Genomic DNA, 18251 nt, shown 5'->3' on the forward strand with positions numbered 1-18251 from the left:
AAGCAGGTTACAGAAACGTGTTCCAAGCTGGGCTTGAACCTAGGACACCATGTTCCCAATACTGTAACCTTGCCCACTAGGCCACAGGCAGACTAGCTGTTTAAACTGGAAATGTTTCAGAGTGAAAAGGTATGGGTATTTTGCGTGTGTATGTGAGTTTTTGATTGGGTCGTGTAGGTGAATATTTGGCTGGTGTCGGTAAAATGTCCAATGGGGAGACATGTTGTTAGTGGGATAGGCGGCAGGAAAAATAAGAATGAGAAGAAGAAGAAGAAGAAGAAGAAGAAGGAGAAAATGCAAAATCCCCTTAGTTTGGAGCTTTATTGTGTGGACCTGTGAAGTTGTTTATGAATTTTGTCTGTTGAAATGGGGTGAGAATGTACAGAATGTAATGTTTTTAAGGGCTGAGTGTCTGTGGCTGTTGTGGTTATTTCTGTGGGGAACCCTGAAAAGTTCCAAACTCTCAGTGCTGTATAGGTATGGGACATACCCCCGCCAAGGCGTAACTTGGCAGGATGGCATACCTGCCATCCCAATATCTATGGATAGGACCGTCGTCTCAAGTGATATCCTTGGTTCAAATCCGTGTGGAGCTTGCATGCTTTCCGCATGAGTAATTTTCCTCCCATAGACCAAAGACAGCCACGTTTAAGACAAATCAGATGATTAAATAATACGACTCGCCATATTAACCACGGAATGATACATAAATAGCTATCATATTGACATAAAATTGTTTAACGTCTCATATGACGTCACATGTCCCCTTTAACACGGAAACGAAGGTTAGGCACGTTACGCATGCGCTCTTCTTGGCACTTTAAACAAGACCTCAAGAGAGTGGAACATGAAGGCATTAGGTGAGCTGGAGAATGGGCAGGGCCACTAATAATCGTAAACAACGTAAATTATATACAGTGAAAATAGCAGCCAAAGTTTCGAATGTACAAATACCATTATAAGCTTGACCTATGCTGTTTCGAAGTCTCGTATGCGCCCTGTCAAGCGAAGTATTGGCTAGTTGAAGGGACTGTTATTGTTTTTCTTTGCTGCTGATCTAAAATGGAGGAGCTGCTGGTTGTACTCGGCAGCCCTCACGCGTAGGCATTCGAACAAATGGCTAGCGAGCTAGCTAGGTGCTTAATACAAAGAGCGATGTTATACGGTTTGAGCTGTAGCTAGCTCGCTCGCATGCGCATAATGGATTGCTAACCAAAAAGAGGAAATTATTGTAAGAAATCGGAGATAAAATATGATAGCTAAGAAGAGGGGGTTGAGGGGAAAGATTATCTTCTGTTGGTAGGCTGGATGTTTCGGCGGTTTTAAGGGGCCGGTTTTAAAAACAAGCTGTGTCTGTCTTGTCTTGCTGCAGATTGATGGAGTTTTGTCCGTGAAGAAAATGGAGGCTGCAGTTGGTTCACCGATGGGGGGAAGCGATAAGTTATGTTAACGGAAAGAAACGCTAGCTAAATAACTTGCCAATTAGCTAACGCTTTTCTAGGCATTTGGAAGGTAAGTTGATATGCATGCAAGTTAGACGATATACGTTTGCCGTTTAACTAACCAGCTTAATGTTACAAATTTCTTGAGTTAACTGATTTGCAGACCACTAACCGAGTATAACGTATGGTATGCTAGTTAATCCAATGGGTTTTCAGCTTTCATGCTGTAATTACTCAGAAGGTATCGATAACATCTGATCTAACGTAATTTCAAATTATTCTAACTTTGATGCTTGATCTTTTTGACAGGAGGAAAACTGGTCACCGATGGCCTTCCCCAATGTTACTGGTGGAAAATAACTTCTCTAACTTTAGCTGGCGTTCGTAAAAATCAAATAAATCCTTTGGAATTTTAACCTGGCCGTCGTTCATTTGTCCCTGAAGTCAAACGAACCAAAAATTAAAAGAAGTCTGTGTTAGGTTGTTAGACTGTGTTTTTACGGAGTAGAAGCCGGGTACGCCATGAATATGAGATCTACTGTGTTTGCCACTGCTGGATATAAACTGGATTCTGAGAAAATCGACTCGGACAAATCGCAAGCCGCAACCACCAACTCTATCGGCATCAAGAGGGAGCCTTGCGACTTCGTAATCGACGTTCACGACGTGCTTGGAGACATCCACAACAACGGGGGCGGTCAGCAACTTCTGAAATCCAAGAAACTGAATCTGAATCACGCAAGTAAAGCCGCTCGGACCCCTGTGGCGGCTGGACTGAACAAAGCGGGGGCAGTGGTAGGACAGGAGGAGAATTGGGTGAGCTTGGGCGCCCTGACAGCCCCAGATAAACAGATGGGGGGCGAGGGCACCCCGGTAAAGAGCAAAACCCTATTTGGACAGACAAACAGTATGGATAAGACGGACCCAGCCGCCGTGAACGCTAACAGCAGCTCCCGGGACATTGCAACCGAGGGAAGTGACAGGGGGGTTATGGCTGCAGGAGTTCACAACACACCATCGCTCGAGCTCAGCTCGGAAGGCAAGTGGAAAAACGTCCGGAAAACTACCAGCCACTCCCCGACTCAAGCTACATGTCTCCGCCAGATCCTATTGCTGCAACTGGACCTGATAGAACAACAGCAACAGCAGCTGCAGTCCAAGGACAAGGAAATAGATGAGCTCAAAGCGGACAAGGAGACGGTATGGAAAGGGTTACCTTAAAGGTGCATTGCAATGCAGCTGGGTGTGTAGCGGAGTTTAGTGGGGGGTGCAATGTACTACAACATGATAGTTACAGTAGGTCAACTAATTGTGCTAGATACAATGCCTGATCAGCCAACCACAACATTGGCAGTAGAACATTAACCATGAAAAAAATCAGTGCAATATTCTGCAATGTTAATGCTTTAGTTTTTACAATATTTTGTGCGTGTATATATGCATGTGTGAGATATATATATATATATATCTCTCACACACACACACACACACACATATATATATACGCATATATAATACACACGCCTACATTGCTCTTCATAATGTTTGGGTTTTTAAAAATGATTTATTTTTTCTTCTTGATTTGGCTTGCAATCAAACAATTCATATGTGCTTGAAGTACACATTCTTAACTTTTATTTTAGGATATTATACATTATGGTTTCACCATGTTGAAATGACAGCACTTTTTTATACATAACCCCCCATTTCTGGGCATTATAATATTTGGGATGTATTAATGTTATATTAATGAAAGTAGTGATGTAGTCAAAGTACTTTGTGGGTTGTCCTTTGAATTCTGCTTGAAGTCTGCGACCCCTAGATATCACCAGGTGCTGAGTATCTTAGGTGATGTTATACCAGGCCTGTACTGCAATCATCTTCAGCTCTTGCTTGTTTCGGAGGCTAGTTGCCTTAAGGCTTCTCTTCTGCATATGGTACCCCAATTCAGTTTGATTCAGATCGGGTGACTGACTTGGCCAGTCAAGAATTTTCTAAGTTTTGCCTTTGAAAAACTTCTTTGTTGCTTTGCCAGTATGTTTTGGATAATTGTCTGTAGGATGAAGAGCCATCTTATGAGTTTATTCATAATAATAATAATAATAATAATAATAATAATAATAATAATACATTTTATTTATCAGGTGCCTTTCTGAACACTCAAGGTCACCTTACATGGTATTAAAATGGTTAGAAGAATGACAAGACGCTAAAAACAGTTAGAAAAGACAAATACACCACACTTACAGGACATGGTCTTTAAAAAACAAAATAAAATAAAATAGAGGCATTTACAAAAATTTTAACAGATGTTTCTATACACTTCAGAATTCATTCTTCTGTTGGTATCAACAGTTACAATGAAGATCAGTGAAGACAAGTGAGCCAGTACCTGTGGCAGTCATACATGCCCAAACCATATGGCCCCCGCCCCGATGTTTGACAGATGAGGTGGTATGCTTTGGATGTTGGGCAGTTCCTTTTGGCCTACATACTTTGCTCTTTTCATCTCTCTGATTCAAGTGAATCTTGATCTTATCTGTCAAAGACTATTTTCCAGAACTCTACAGGCTTTGCTGGCCATCCTGTGTATGCTGCTAACTAGTGGTTTGCAGTTTAGCCTCTGTAGTTCTGTTCGTGAAGTCTTCTGTGGACAGTAGTCACTGACACATCCACGCTTGTCTTCTGAGGAGTGTTTGATATGTCGGGCAGGTGTTTTATGGTTTTTCTTCATTATTATTATCTGCGATTATTGAGGTTACTAGTGCTCTCTGTCTTCTTAAAGATGTTCCAAACAGTTTTTTGGTTAGCCTAAGGTTTGGCCTATGTCTCTGTCTGTTTTTTTATTTCTCTAACTCATAATGGCCTCCTTGACTTTCATTGGCACTACTCTGGTCCTCATGTTGACAAATGCCAATAACAGACTCCAAAGGCAATTAAAAGCATAAAACGAGGATTACATGCTGAAAGGTCTCTTATCTGCTCTAAGGAAGAAAGTGAACATAACTGATAATAAGAAACACTTGTGAAGCCATTTGTCACAAACATTATGGTCCCCTAAAATGGGGGGGGGGGGGGGGCTGTGTATAAAAAAGTGCTGTGTCTTCTGTGTATATAGGGAAACCAAAATGCATATTTTACCAAAAAGTAACATTCTTTAATAAAAGCTGAGAATCTGCACTTTAATCATATGTGAATTGTTTGATTACAAATGTACAAATGTGAAATTGTGGCATACAGACCCAAATATGTGTGTGTGTGTGTGCTATTTTGGCATGAATACTATGATTGAAATACTTTGTACCAGCCCAAGTTAAAAAATAAATAAATATACACACACACACACACACACACAGGTGACAAACTAAAGGGAAAACCCTGAATAATTAAGTGGAGAAACAAGACGAATGCAGATGCTTCTGTGTACTACATGATTCAATTAAGCAATTAACATCCTATCATGCTCTGCAGTATGTATAAAAATGTTAACCGGCCCAGTTGACCTCGGTTTTGGATCAAGATGGCAGGAGGAAAAGATACAAGTGATTTTGAAAGATGGTTCATTATGAAGGCACGGGTGGCAGGAGCTTCTGTCACAAAGACTGCTCAACTGGCTAGTGTTTCAATAGGAACAGTGTCTGAAGTGACAGTGAATTTAGATCTATAGGAAAGACATTAGTAAATAGGCTTGGAAATTCTGGTAGGAAGGGCACATTTGATGACCATGATTTTGCGATACGTAAGGAATAACAGACGAGCTACTCTTCCTCAGGTGACTGAGAATGTCAATGCAGGACATGATCAGACTGCGACAGCAAGAACAGTCCGTTGACAACTACCTAGAGAAGGATATTATAGTAGAGTTGCAGTGCAGGAACCCCTCATTACAAAGACAAATGCATATTTGAGGGTTCAGTGGTGTAAAAACCATAGGCACTGGACTACAGAGATGTGAAAAAAGTGATATGGTCAGATGATTCCTCCTTCACCATATTCTCGACAAGTGGGTGAGTGCATGTGTGATGTGTGAAGTTGTTCTGGCAACTCATGATGGCCCAACACCTGACTAAGACTGTTTATGTTGGTTTGCCCTTTAGTTTGTCACCCGTCAGGATATGTACCCTATATGTGCGTGCGTGCGTGTGTGACAGGTCTTTTGTAGTTTTTGGTCAATAACACTTTCGTGCCAAGTTGACACCATTCACTTAACTTTTTAATCTGTTGAGTAATTCAGTGAACAATTTGTCATAATTAGTTAGGCCAGTTCTTGAATATTCACCTTTGGTATTGCTTGGACGAAGCTATATGACTATTGGAAGGGGGATTCCATTTAAAGTGAGTTCCTATCATAGGAATTAACCTCTGACTTTGGTTTTATGCAGTATGATGTTTAGTTGGGGTACACAAGTCTGGATAAATGGCCAATTTATCCACTTTAAGTAGTTTGATATGTGCTGCACCCATAGAGGCTGTCAAAAGATTGCAAAGTGAACATTTGCTAGCAAGACCATTATCGCACCCGAAAAATAATTCTCTTAACAACATTAAAGCTGATTAAAGGTAGTAGTGGTTGTTACTTTCCTAATTGCTATCGCTGCACTATTCCCAGACCAGCTTTTGGACATGGTTCATTTACAGAAAATTAACATGAATTTATGCCAGTCACTTATTTTAGGCATTTTGAACATTTGTCAAAGGTTTTTGGGTCAGATAAGCTGATGTTGAAGCAGTTTTTATGGACACTATGTACCCAATGCTAAAGCAGCTATGTATGATGTAATATTGGGCGACTAATGTGTAAGGTGAGTTTAAGGCTGTTCTTAAGCATTACATTACATTGCATTTATATGGAAGAAACTTATCTAAAGTAACATACAAAAAGTGCCAACCGAAGGTCATTGGAACAACTGCAAAAGACAGGTCCGATAAGGTACAAAACGATACACCAAAACATTTTACTGTGTCTCCCCTTTTTCCTTTTCAATATGTATGATTGGCAAAAGGAGGGTTCTGCTTTCTGAGAGGCAATGTGCGTAGTACATAGTTTCGGATGTAAATGAGGATGATTGCTTTTCTTAAGAATTCTTCAGCATGTTTGTACTTTTTGAACTCTGAAACTGAGTGCTGTACATAAGGTGTGCACAGAAAATTGTGAATCCTTATATAGCATGTGTGTTACCCTGTAGAAACCTCTGAAATTGTCTACCTGCAGCTGTTGGCCCGTATAGAGCGTATGGAACGCCGTCTGCAGCTGGTAAAGAAGGACTCTCGTGACAAACGGCTCTTCCAGCCACTAGAACCCTGGACACCTGACAGGGAGGATTTTCTGGAAGGAGGATCAAGCGAAAGCCCACAAATCCACACCCCTAAGGCCATCTCCTTTGGCAGAGGTGGCAAAGGCCATAAGAGGTACGGACCAAAAATGGTGGTGTAGTTAATGGCCAAGTTGATCTAAATTTAACATGCCGTGTACTTCAGACATTTTTAAAGTCCTTTATAAAAGTACACGTGAGTTGAATTACAGGGACTGGCAGATGCTCAGTTAGAATTTGAAACACCCTCATCAAACAGTTGTTTGTGGTGGCAATGGACTGTTAAGAACCATGTAAATTCAAGCAACGACTTAATTGTTTCTTTACCCATGTCTTTTTTATTTAGGAAGTTTTGTTTCCTTGACTCCAAGACACCCAAGTCACGGGGGAAGTCCTCCAAGTTCTCCCCACAGAAGTCAGACTCTGAGGTAGGCTCTCCCTTCCAAAGGGAACTCCGCAGCAAGGAAACCCCAGAGAAGATGGGAGTATCCCGGCCCCTGATGCAGGGAGACACTCCACCAGCAGTCAAGGAGGATCCCCAGAGCACTGCTGCTCAGATGGGGGAGCTACCTTACATGTCCACAACTGAGATGTACCTATGCCGCTGGCACCAGGCGCCCCCTTCCCCCCTGCGCGAACCTTCACCCAAGAAGGAGGAGATTGTGGCCAGTGAGTCTTGCCTTTTCATTACATACACTTAGCAGGTCCCCTTATCTAGAACACCCAAAGCTTGCTTCTGTACTACTCCTCTAACTCAGTTCTTAGTTCACAATTCACATTCAGTGTCTTAATTAGGCGATCAGTAGTTGTAAGCCCTTTTGGTGAAGTGTCTCTTATCCTATTCATTTCTCCACATTGCTGCCCCAGCTGTGCCCCTTGGGGGTAACCCACACCAGACCATTCAATAAGGTTGTGGGCCCAGTAAGTGTAAGAGTCTTGATTGGAGTGAATCTAAACCTTTCTTCACACTGGAATATCCTTAACCCGTGCCTTTTTTTAACATATGGTAGTTGGACCCTTTATGGTTATTCGTTCTGGATGCCTTTGTGGATTGAATATGAGTTAATGATATGAATGTTGCAGCTAATGTAAGTTTTGTTTTATGCATTCCCAGTCCCTTCCTGGAGAGATAACTGCATGGATCCCCTGGAGGAGGAGGCTATCGCTGACATCCCTGAGGTGAGTGAGGAAACATTGAATGCCCACAAAGCACAAGGGATCCAGAAAATTCATACTGGCTTTCCCCTTCTCCCATCTAGAATTTGGATGACAGTGTGTTTTTGAAACGTCACGCAAAGCTAGAGCTGGATGAGAAGAGAAGGAAAAGGTAAGATCCATTGGAATTTTTGTCATGTCTCTTCTTTTTCCCTGAATCTGCATATTTCTCATCTGTGCTAGTTTTCAGATCATACTGGTCCTGCTGCCACTACTTTTTTATCCTTACTGTCCTCCACATAGTGCCCTTAAACATTAATCTTTTGCCTTTATTTTGTGATGCTTCTCAATGTTCGGTCCCCGTCTCTCATGACAGTCTTGTTCCTCTTTCACCCACTTTGGCACCCTCCTGTCTCTTTCCTCTTCAGGTGGGACATTCAGAGGATCCGTGAACAGCGCATGTTCCAGCGGCTTCAGCAACGCATGAACAAGAAGAAGGGCATCCAAGAGAGTGAGCCAGAGGTGTTGTCCTTCTACCCAGATACTGAGGACGGTATGACTCAATCAGCTGAAGCCAAAACTTAGGCTCATCTTCAGTGCCTTTTTCTAGACCTGTCATTTCTCCTTTGTCTCCTCACATTTAAATTCACAATCCACTTCCGTGGCATGATGTTCATAGTTTTCAGTCATGTGACCGCAACGAAGGTGTGGGACGATAACACTGGAAACTGTAATGAGCTGCCTCACTAACCTGTAAAATTTTCATTTTTTAAATTTTTTTTTTTACAGCCAACGTGCATTTTGATCACCTCAAAAGACATAAAACAAAGATATGCATACAAGCTGCATGCATTCGGCATGTGTGACCCATATACAGTACCAGCTGATTTATTCACATCCTTAAAAACAGAAAAGTCCCTCACATATTGTTTATTTTAGACACAATTTAAGTGCTTGAAATGGTGTCATTTTTGCCAAACGAGATGTGACGTTATCTTTTTCCCCCAAAGCTGGACATATCCATTGTCACTCTGAAATCGAACATAGAACATACAACTAAGTTTACCGTTCTTGACACAACTTGGCTGTTGAGTGGCTGTCAGAGTTGCTTTAAATTTGCTAGTTATGTGGCTAACCCTGCTTTACCTGTCATAGCAACCTTATGACACCATTTGCTTATTTACTTTATTTTTTGCAGTAGGCTATGGCAGTATAGGCACACCTGTATGATATGTGTACCTGATTATGTGGCCAATTAATGTGTGAATAGTTACGGCTACGGCTTGGTGGGGAGGCATGCCCCATACCTATAAAACACAGAGAGTTTGACACTTTTCAGGCTTCCCTACAGAAATAACCACAATGACCACAGACTCTCAGTGCTTAAAACATTAATTTCAGTACCATCTGACTTCATTTCAACAGACAGAATTCACAAACAACTTCACAAATCCACACAGTAAAGCCCCAAACTTAGGGGATTTTGCAGTTTTTCCTTCTTTTTCCTGTCTCAAATGCTCCTAGCCCACAAAGAATATGTCTCCCCATTGGTCTTTTTACGTACATCAACCAATAAAAACACCGGCTACAAACACAAAATGAACATATCTACAAGTTTGCACATTTAAAACAGTAAAACTTTGCATCTCTGATGTCTACATCCCTCGTAACTTACTGGGTAGTGCCTTTGTCTTTGGAACTTTTTTTGCACATTTTGACCCGGGTTCAAATCCCCCTTGACTGAAGCATATCTCTTAACTCATTACGCTGGCTTGCTGGCTAACTAAAAATACAAAATTTAAACTATTGCTTTTGCATTTGTACAATCTTTTTTGGGAAACTAATTTACATTTCTTAAATCCAAATAAAATACACCCACACATTACCAGTTTCCGCATTTTCTCAGTTTTTAACGCTAACTACCTTGCTAACGACACGGCAGACCGAGTGTATAACGTTAGGACACATACAGACCCCTCTGAAATTGATCTCTAACCTCTGCATTACGATTTGGTCAGGTTGATAACATTACTGGTCTTATAGAAACTGCTGCAAGATCATGATTTCATGGCAGATATGTCTAGTTTCTTTAACTGAAAAATGGTTCACACTCACCGCTTCCGCTGTACTGATAACTGCTTTTTATGCCTCCGCGATGGCACAGCCGTGGCCGGAGGCATTATGTTTTTGGGTTGTCCGTCCGTCCCGATTCTCGTGAACGCGATATCTCAGGAATACCTTGAGGAAATTCTTCAAATTTGGCACAAACGTCCACTTGGACTCAAGGATGAACTGATTAGATTTTGGTGGTCAAAGGTCAAGGTCACTGTGACCTCCCAAAACACGTTTTTGGCCATAACTAAAGAATTCAAACGCTAATTATGACGAAGTTTCACACAAATGTCTAATAGGATAAAATGATGAAGTGATGACATTTTATATCCAAACGGTCAATCTAGCCAGGAAAAGGAACCAGGGAAGGAGTGAATTATCACATTCATGAAGCCTTTCCTCCTGGCTAGACCCCATTGTTTACAGATTGTACTTAAGCTGTGCCCTTTCAAATGCAAGCCCTCCCCCGAGACTTCGGTGCCGAGAGCCATTGGAAAGCAACCCTGGGTGACTAGAAATTATAATATGTGAAGAGTCATTGATCTAGCCAGGAAAAGGAACCAGGGAAGGAGTGAATTATCACATGCATGAAGCCTTGATGAAGTGATGACATTTTATATCCAAACTGGCTACTGGTTGGGGGGAGGAATACAACCGCGAGGTGGTATTTTTAGTTTGAAACTACATTACTGTATCTACCAAGTGACTTGAAACAACTGAGGAAACATTGGGTAGCATTGCTTTGGAATACAGCTAGTTGAATTTGTGTGAGGTAAGCCAATATTGTTTGTAGTACAGTAACTTGCCATAATTTTGATATCAATAATTTTAATGGCAGGCCTAGATTTTGGCAATTTGAACAAATGACTTATAGACAGTGCTTTGTATGTGTGAGGAACTTGGCATTAACAAAACGTGTTTTTCATCAGATTACTAATTAGATATACTGTACCTATTCAGATATCGGTGTGTTTAATAGCACTTAACCATGCTCTCCTCCTCTCTGAATTTTCCTTCTCAGACAGGATTGTGTAGAAACATAACCCAGGCTTATCTCCTCTTCTGTTAGTGCATCCAGTAGCACAACTGTCCTGCATTTTGTAGGAAGATATGGTGTGATAACGGTGATATGGTGTGTTGTCATTAGTCAGCAATATTAGTAAACTTTGTTTTGCCCCCCAGGTGGGCATTCCCATGGCTCAGTGACATCACGTGAATACTAAGAATAAGAATGTCATTAAGTTAGATTTACAGAGCAAGCAAATCTTACTCCAAACAAAGTAATCTTCATCCTCTTCTGCTGTTAAATTGGTCGAATATTTGTTAATATCTATGCATAGACACACAAACTTAACAGCAATAATGATCTATTTTTATCATTCCTCACTGTCCAGTGGAGTCCCTGATGATCACACCCTTCCTGCCTGTGGTAGCATTTGGCCGACCATTGCCCAAACTGGCACAACAGTAAGTGTCACTTCTGGCATCACACTGTCCTCCATTTCTACCTCTACATGCCTTTGTGCTCAGCAATCTTAATTTTTGTACCACCAGGTGCTTGTGTGGGTTGTTCCCTATGAAACGATCACCTGTATGTATCCTTCCTCTATCAAAACTGGTTGTCCCCCCTGCAGGAACTTTGAGCTGCCTTGGCTGGATGAGCGCAGCCGCTGCCGCATTGAGATGCAGAAGAAGCAGACTCCCCACCGGACCTGCCGGAAGTGAGATAATGTCTTCAAACCTATTCAAGAGTGAAACTTAATTCTGCTACACTGGAAAAATACTTTTTTTTTGAGAGCCAAGCAGAAGAGTCTGACTGAGTCAGCACTAGTGTAGCGCTTTGTGTGGCCTGTCTGGTCTGGAAGCATGGGCCAACTCTCTGACCATCAGCCTCTTTTGGATGAGGATGAGGCGCTTTCTGGTGGCAGCAGCCAGCTGATCTTGGTTCACCATTGTCTCAATTTAAAACGGAGCAGCCACACTTCAGTACTGTTAAAATGCAACAGAATGTGTACCCATGCTAATTATAATAACAAAAATTTGAAACCCCTTGTGTAACTTCTAAGCTTATGGGCAATGTTGCATGTACCCATGACAAAGAGAGCTCTCTTTACAGTTCCCACGCGATTTACTGTGGGGTTGGTCTTGGACATATTAACTTTAAAAATAGAATGAATCCCCCCAAACCTTTAGTTTCTTGTCTGTGTTTATGCTGTGTAATGTTGTTTGTGTTGCCACAGAGCTTTAGAGCTTTCACATTTGCACTAATGCACACTAGTGTGAACACTGGCTTCCTAATCCATTCAAGCTAAATTGGTTTCAGCCATAGCTGTTACATCAATGCATGGCTCACACATGTAAGTTCACACATCCTAGTATATTATTGTGCACTTCAGACTGGCTGGGAAACAGTATAAGAAATTACTTTAATTGAGACTCATGTCAACCGAAATGGAGATTGTGGAAGGTGCAGTTTCAGGGCTCAACCATGGTGACAGCAGGGTTTGCTTGCAAATAGCAGATGACACTCAAACTGCTGTGGCACCAGCCAGTCAATCTGGAAGATTCCAGAGTTGGAATTTCTCCAAGAAGCTTCCCATATTGTACAGTAGCTTAACCAGAAATTGGAATGATTGGTGAAAACTGGAGTAATTTCATCTTGGACAGTGTTTCTCAACCCTGGTCCTGGGGATGCACTGTGCATGCTTGTTTTTATTTCAACCATAATAACAAGCTGTTTTGTAACAAGCTGTTGCAAATAATTCCAATTGAAATAGGTTTCATTTTTAATTGCAATTGATTCAAACAGGACCCAACTCATCTGAAATTAGTTGGGTCCTATTTGCTGAGACTGTGGAAACCTGACAAAAATCAGTGTAAAATGAATGGAGTTTACTGAAAGCAAATGGCTACAAACTGAACCTGCTTTGTGCTTTGATAAAAACCAGCATACAGAGTAGGTGCCCAGGACCAAAAACCACTGCTCTATGATATTGTGAAACTCACTCTACATGTTTTATACACATTATCACTGAAAGAGGTGGTGATCAGCCTTTTACATTTAAAAGGATTTACCAGGACAGCAGTTCTGTCATTTGTAAATCCAGGAGTAGAAGCTCTTGCCCCATATATCCCAACTACACAATACCGAAATGTCCTGTCCTATACTTTGGGTTTACTTTTGTTTCCCTTTCTGTAAAATTCTGTATTTTGCACTTCAGAAATCATAGCAATTAATACATTCTGATAAGCAGTTGTGTTGATTCATGGAAAAAAAACCTTTCTGAACATGCAAAATAATGATAAAATGAACAAAGTCTACAGTCAAGTGGGTTGATTTTAAAGAAATTCATATTATGCATGCATGCCCCTTGGATGTTAATTTCTGCTGTACAGAGATCAGCATTTTGGACTGTTTGGTTTGCTTTCCTCTCGTTTACAAAAGGATTGTTTTGTGTCTTTAAATCTGACATTTTAGTGTTCTGCCTGGTGTACCCAAAGATGTGCAGATATTTGCTGACTGGTCAACTGAGGTTGGCATTTTTTGGCAGTATAGATTAAAGTATGGTATACATGGGCCTAATACTTATCTGTGAGTTGAGTGGAAAACAATTCATAGTATACTTTGATTTAACAAGGATCATTGTTTGGGCACAAATTGTATTAAAATTACTTCTAGTAACTGATTTGGGTGTGTGTTACGTTCAAGTGGAATACTACCTTAAAGTAGCATTAAATAGAAGACTGGAGAAGTGTATGTCTCTGTTTGACTGGAATGTGATGTTTGAACTTGCTGGGTACACCTGTGTGTGGATGCATGCTGGTATCTCACTGCTTTTTTGAGAATTTTTACTGGTTTGTTTAACTATGGTACCATACTGAGGTCTGCAGGATTAACACCCAGTAGATAATCTGCATCGCACTCATTCTCGGTTAAAACTGTAGTGGGCCTTCTCTGAGCTTCTGAGAGACTCAATGCAGGCATGATACTTTAAATTTAATCTGATGATTAACTGAAAGGTATTATATGATAAATATTTTGTGAATTCTAAATGGGTCTATTTCTATTGAAAAACGTTAACCTTTGTTCTTTATTGTTGTGTTTCTGATTGTTTAGAAGCCCCCACCAATCTTATTTCTTAGTGACCATTGGGTGTGCCCCTGGAGACCTCAGTCACAAAAAAGCTTGTACTGCACCTAAAAACTCTGCACATGCATTACATGTTTTGTATTCTTGGATTTTGTCAGCCGGTTCTTGTAGCAAATGCAACATCAACATTTGTGAGCAGATTATGGTTTTGTTCACTGTTTGCCCCTAAACCAGCTACTGTTGTGTTTAGGAGTTAATCAAGATGCTTAGCTCTTTTGATTTTGTTGCTTTGTTCTTTTACAGATTTTAGTGACCTTCGCTGGTGTTATGTCTTGTTCCTGTTGATGCAGTGCTTGTGTTGCTGTGTGCTGCCCTATCGCTTTTCCATTTAACTGCTGGTATGATAGCTACTCCTCTCACCACTGCAACGCTACAGAAGACAAATAAAACTAGATTTTAGAAATGTAAAATTGGCCTTCTGTATATAGCTTCCAGAAAAACTTTGTACATATGGAAGACATGGCTGTTATTTTTTTATTATTTAAAGTCTGAGTGTTCAGTATGTTCAGTATTGATATTATGTTAAAAATGCTTGTATGTTGACAAAATAATTGACAAAAGTTTAATTGTTTTGCAATAAAATACAAAATTCAGAGAATGCATTTGACTGTATGAATACATGTAGAACGAATGAGCAAAGGTGTTTAAAGTAATGAACTATTTTCCTGTTGGCAGGCACATGGCTTTTGGTTGTCATTTTACACTTTAGATAAGCCACAGACTTTAAGTGACCAGAAGTACTGTTTTAGAAAAGGAATGTATTCTTTAAGTGTTGTGTAGACATAATGGCATCTTGTAACGTTAGAATGTAGCATTTTCCTGTGTAATGATTCTTTATGACATTAATGCTTATTTGGACATGAAAGTGGCCTAAACTCCAAGCCTGTAAAATGTGCAATTGTGATGCTCCTCCCTGGAGATTGATGTAGGGGCTGCAACTTTTGGCAAGTCACATCCCTCTGTCATTCTAAGGCAGGTAGGCCTTAGAGGGTCTGTCTCGCGTGCCTTTTTCTTATAGGGGAGGGGTCATTATGGCTGTGGATAAACCAACGAGACTACTGGCAGGTCTCCAGATAAATGCATTTGGTGGAAACTGAGAGGTCGGGTTGAACATTGAAGAGGGGTATAAGTGTCAGGGTCTTAAAAATAGATGGGCTCGAAAGGCATGTATAGGTTGGACCTGGACCTGGACCTCTACACCAGATCTCTTGGCCTTGTCATCTCTGCCCATGGGCTGTCATATCATTGTATGCTGATGACACTTAACACCCCCCCCCCCAACTGACTCACATGTCCCCAGGTCAATCTCGACTTGCATGAATGGCATCCAGAGCTAGATGGAAAAGCACCATCTAAAGCTCAGCCTGGCATGGACTGAGATCCTCTACCTCCCTAACACATCCTTGCTTTCATTTGACTTCTGCATCACCCTGGGTGATACTACACTATCCTCCTCCTCCACTGCCAAGAACCTTGGAGTGGTTTTGGACAGCAGACCGAACCACACTTAGAACATTGCATCGGTGAACTGGTCTTCAGGCATGCTGGAATGATTTTAGAAGGTCCCGGGCTATTATACATGCAGTGAGCACTAGTGAATTAGTGGTGAAACAATAAGAGAAATAATAAAATAAGAAAATTGGCTGCATTTGTCATCACGTCATTTGTTGGTGGTGAGCTTTCTTTCTTTTTTGTTGTAATTGGGCAATTTCTTTTCAAGATGGCCCAGTTTGAGACTCTAATTAGGCATTTAGCACCATTTTAATTACTCCATCTTCATCATTCTCATCTTGTGTTTGCAGTCAGTGCATGACTTGACTTAAAATAATGCAGCAAGTGAAAACGAAGGGCTCAGACATTAGGCATATAACTGAAAAACTCCATCTTATAGGCTAATTGTTATTGTTATTGACTTATCAATAATAGCATTATTAAGGCAATTATTACATTTTAGTGTTGTTTGTTGGCTATATAATAAAATCAGTGCATGAAATAATTTTTTGCTGCAAAAGTGATTGCACCACTTTCCTACAATTCACTGGTAAACTGAACCATATCAATTCCTGATAATAATACAAATAGAGCTATGTTTTTTCACATGGAGATCTCCTTTGGAATAGCAGGAACATTTTTGGTCAGGAAAATATGTTCGTCGAGTTTACTTCTGAGGGTGCATCCTAAAAGTTTTTGTATTAATTAGTTTACACGAGAACCATGTCACATTCTTACAACCACATTCTGGGCGTCATAATGTTTGGGACAAATGGCTTCAAAGGTATTTCTGATTAATTAGATGTGTTCAATTTGTTTCTTAGTGCAGGTATGAGAAAGCTTTCAGTATCTACACTTGGTTCTAGGCTTCTGGGGTGTTATGGTTTGGGCATGTATGGCTGCCACATGTACTGAGTCACTTGTCTTTATTTATGATGTAACTGCATGTAACCCGTTAGAAAAATAGCAATGCTTTAAAAGAGTCCTGTAGCTTTAAGAAAGGGAGGCTCCCTACCTAACTTGTTAGGAGGACTTGTTTTGCATCCCTAATTAGTTTTATTGGCTGTAACAGGTCGTAATGTTTTAAGATTATTATGGAAAATAGTTAGCCCCGCCCATCCCCAGGGACTGGGTTGAGACTGTTTGTCGCACAGGAGAGTGCACAGCAAGAGGGGAGAACGGGAGAGAGAAAAAGACGATCAGAAGTAGAAAGTCATAATTGTTAATTTAAGCAGTAAACCTAAAGAGTAGCTCCGTAAATTACCCAGGGACCAAATATTTTCCAGATCGCACACTTCAGTCTCTTTCCTTGGGATCTTGGTAAATTAAATGTTAAAACTTGCTAAAGTATCGCAATTGTAGCAGCAACATGTGTGTTATTAACTCCGTGTTTCCTTGGAAATAGCATTAGCCGCACGTGGTATGTATAGCTATTGAGTTTCTCTCATATAAAGTTGAATGTTGCTATTTGAAAGCGTGAATGGCACTGTTATAGTAGTTCTATCATACGTGTATGAATGTACTATGTAATATGTATGAATGAGCCATGCAATAACCTTGTGTTGATTTTAAGTAGGTTATAGCTCATTCAGGGTAGCTATTAGTTGAGCCTATGCACTTTAATTAAGTTAGCTAATGCAGTACTGTTAGAAACCATGCACTAGCACTTAGCAAGTGCGCTACATTGGGGTATATGATGTAGCCATATCTTCTATTGTGCATGACAATGCAAGAGTGTTAGTTCACATGCATTTAAATGATTTTACAATCAACTAATGATTTACCTGATTGTTAAAGGTTTATTGCCATGTATTTGTATTGAGTTCATGGTTTAAAAAATTATTTGCTATAGTTACATGGAAAATACCATGATCATAATTAATGATTAATGGTTAAAGAGTGATAGAATATTTGATAAAAGGAAACTGTACAGTTGAACATTTATAAAGTGTACTATTTGGTTTATTAGTAACACTTTTACACTTTTGAGGTTACAATGATGCCTTAAAGAAAAAAACTAAGATTGAGAAAAGTATTCAGTTGTTATAATAGCCTGTTATCAGGGGCGACATAGCTCAGGAGGTAAGACCGATTGTCTGGCAGTCGGAGGGTTGCCGGTTCAAACCCCGCCCTGGGCGTGTCGAAGTGTCCTTGAGCAAGACACCTAACCCCTAACTGCTCTGGCGAATGAGAGGCATCAATTGTAAAGCGCTTTGGATAAAAGCGCTATATAAATGCAGTCCATTTATCATACAGGCTGGGTTTTTTTGGATACCCGAGAAGAAACCTGTGAACCTAGGATTCTCTCCCTGACGAGAGAGATGGCGAGCTGACTAACTTGATCAACTTGATTCATCTTCATCCATTTGAGGAAGGACCCCCTGATACCCCTTGTTTCTCCCAACCCCACTCTGGTGTGGTAGGATTGTGATAGAGAAATTACACAATGTTATTTGATACTTTTTTTTTTTTTTTTTAAATAGTGCACCCAACCAACAAAACTGACTTGAAACTAACTAAATTGAACTTGACCAATTGAACTGAACTAGACTGAACAGAAGACATTCAGAACTTAATGGACAGTGGATA

The 18251-nt window shown here is 40.5% G+C and overlaps 1 protein-coding gene across 2 annotated transcripts; it reads left to right on the plus strand.

The window, feature by feature from the left end:
- The first annotated feature begins 774 nt into the window (after positions 1–774).
- msl1b (MSL complex subunit 1b) lies at positions 775–14769 on the plus strand. 2 transcript variants are annotated; one of them, XM_064321427.1, is made up of 10 exons: positions 775–860; positions 1373–1512; positions 1752–2642; positions 6655–6851; positions 7101–7423; positions 7869–7933; positions 8014–8081; positions 8338–8462; positions 11416–11488; positions 11656–14769. In XM_064321427.1, exons 3-10 carry the CDS (start codon positions 1965–1967, stop codon positions 11744–11746), a joined length of 1620 nt encoding a protein of 539 aa, XP_064177497.1. In that variant the 5' UTR covers positions 775–860; positions 1373–1512; positions 1752–1964; the 3' UTR covers positions 11747–14769. The 2 variants fall into 2 exon arrangements, with proteins under 2 accessions (XP_064177497.1, XP_064177498.1); XM_064321428.1 differs by lacking the exon at positions 775–860 and adding an exon at positions 1094–1231.
- The last annotated feature ends 3482 nt before the right edge of the window (positions 14770–18251 follow it).

This window comes from Anguilla rostrata, chromosome 2 (genome assembly GCF_018555375.3).
Source record: "Anguilla rostrata isolate EN2019 chromosome 2, ASM1855537v3, whole genome shotgun sequence".
Classification (NCBI taxonomy): Eukaryota; Metazoa; Chordata; class Actinopteri; order Anguilliformes; family Anguillidae; genus Anguilla; species Anguilla rostrata.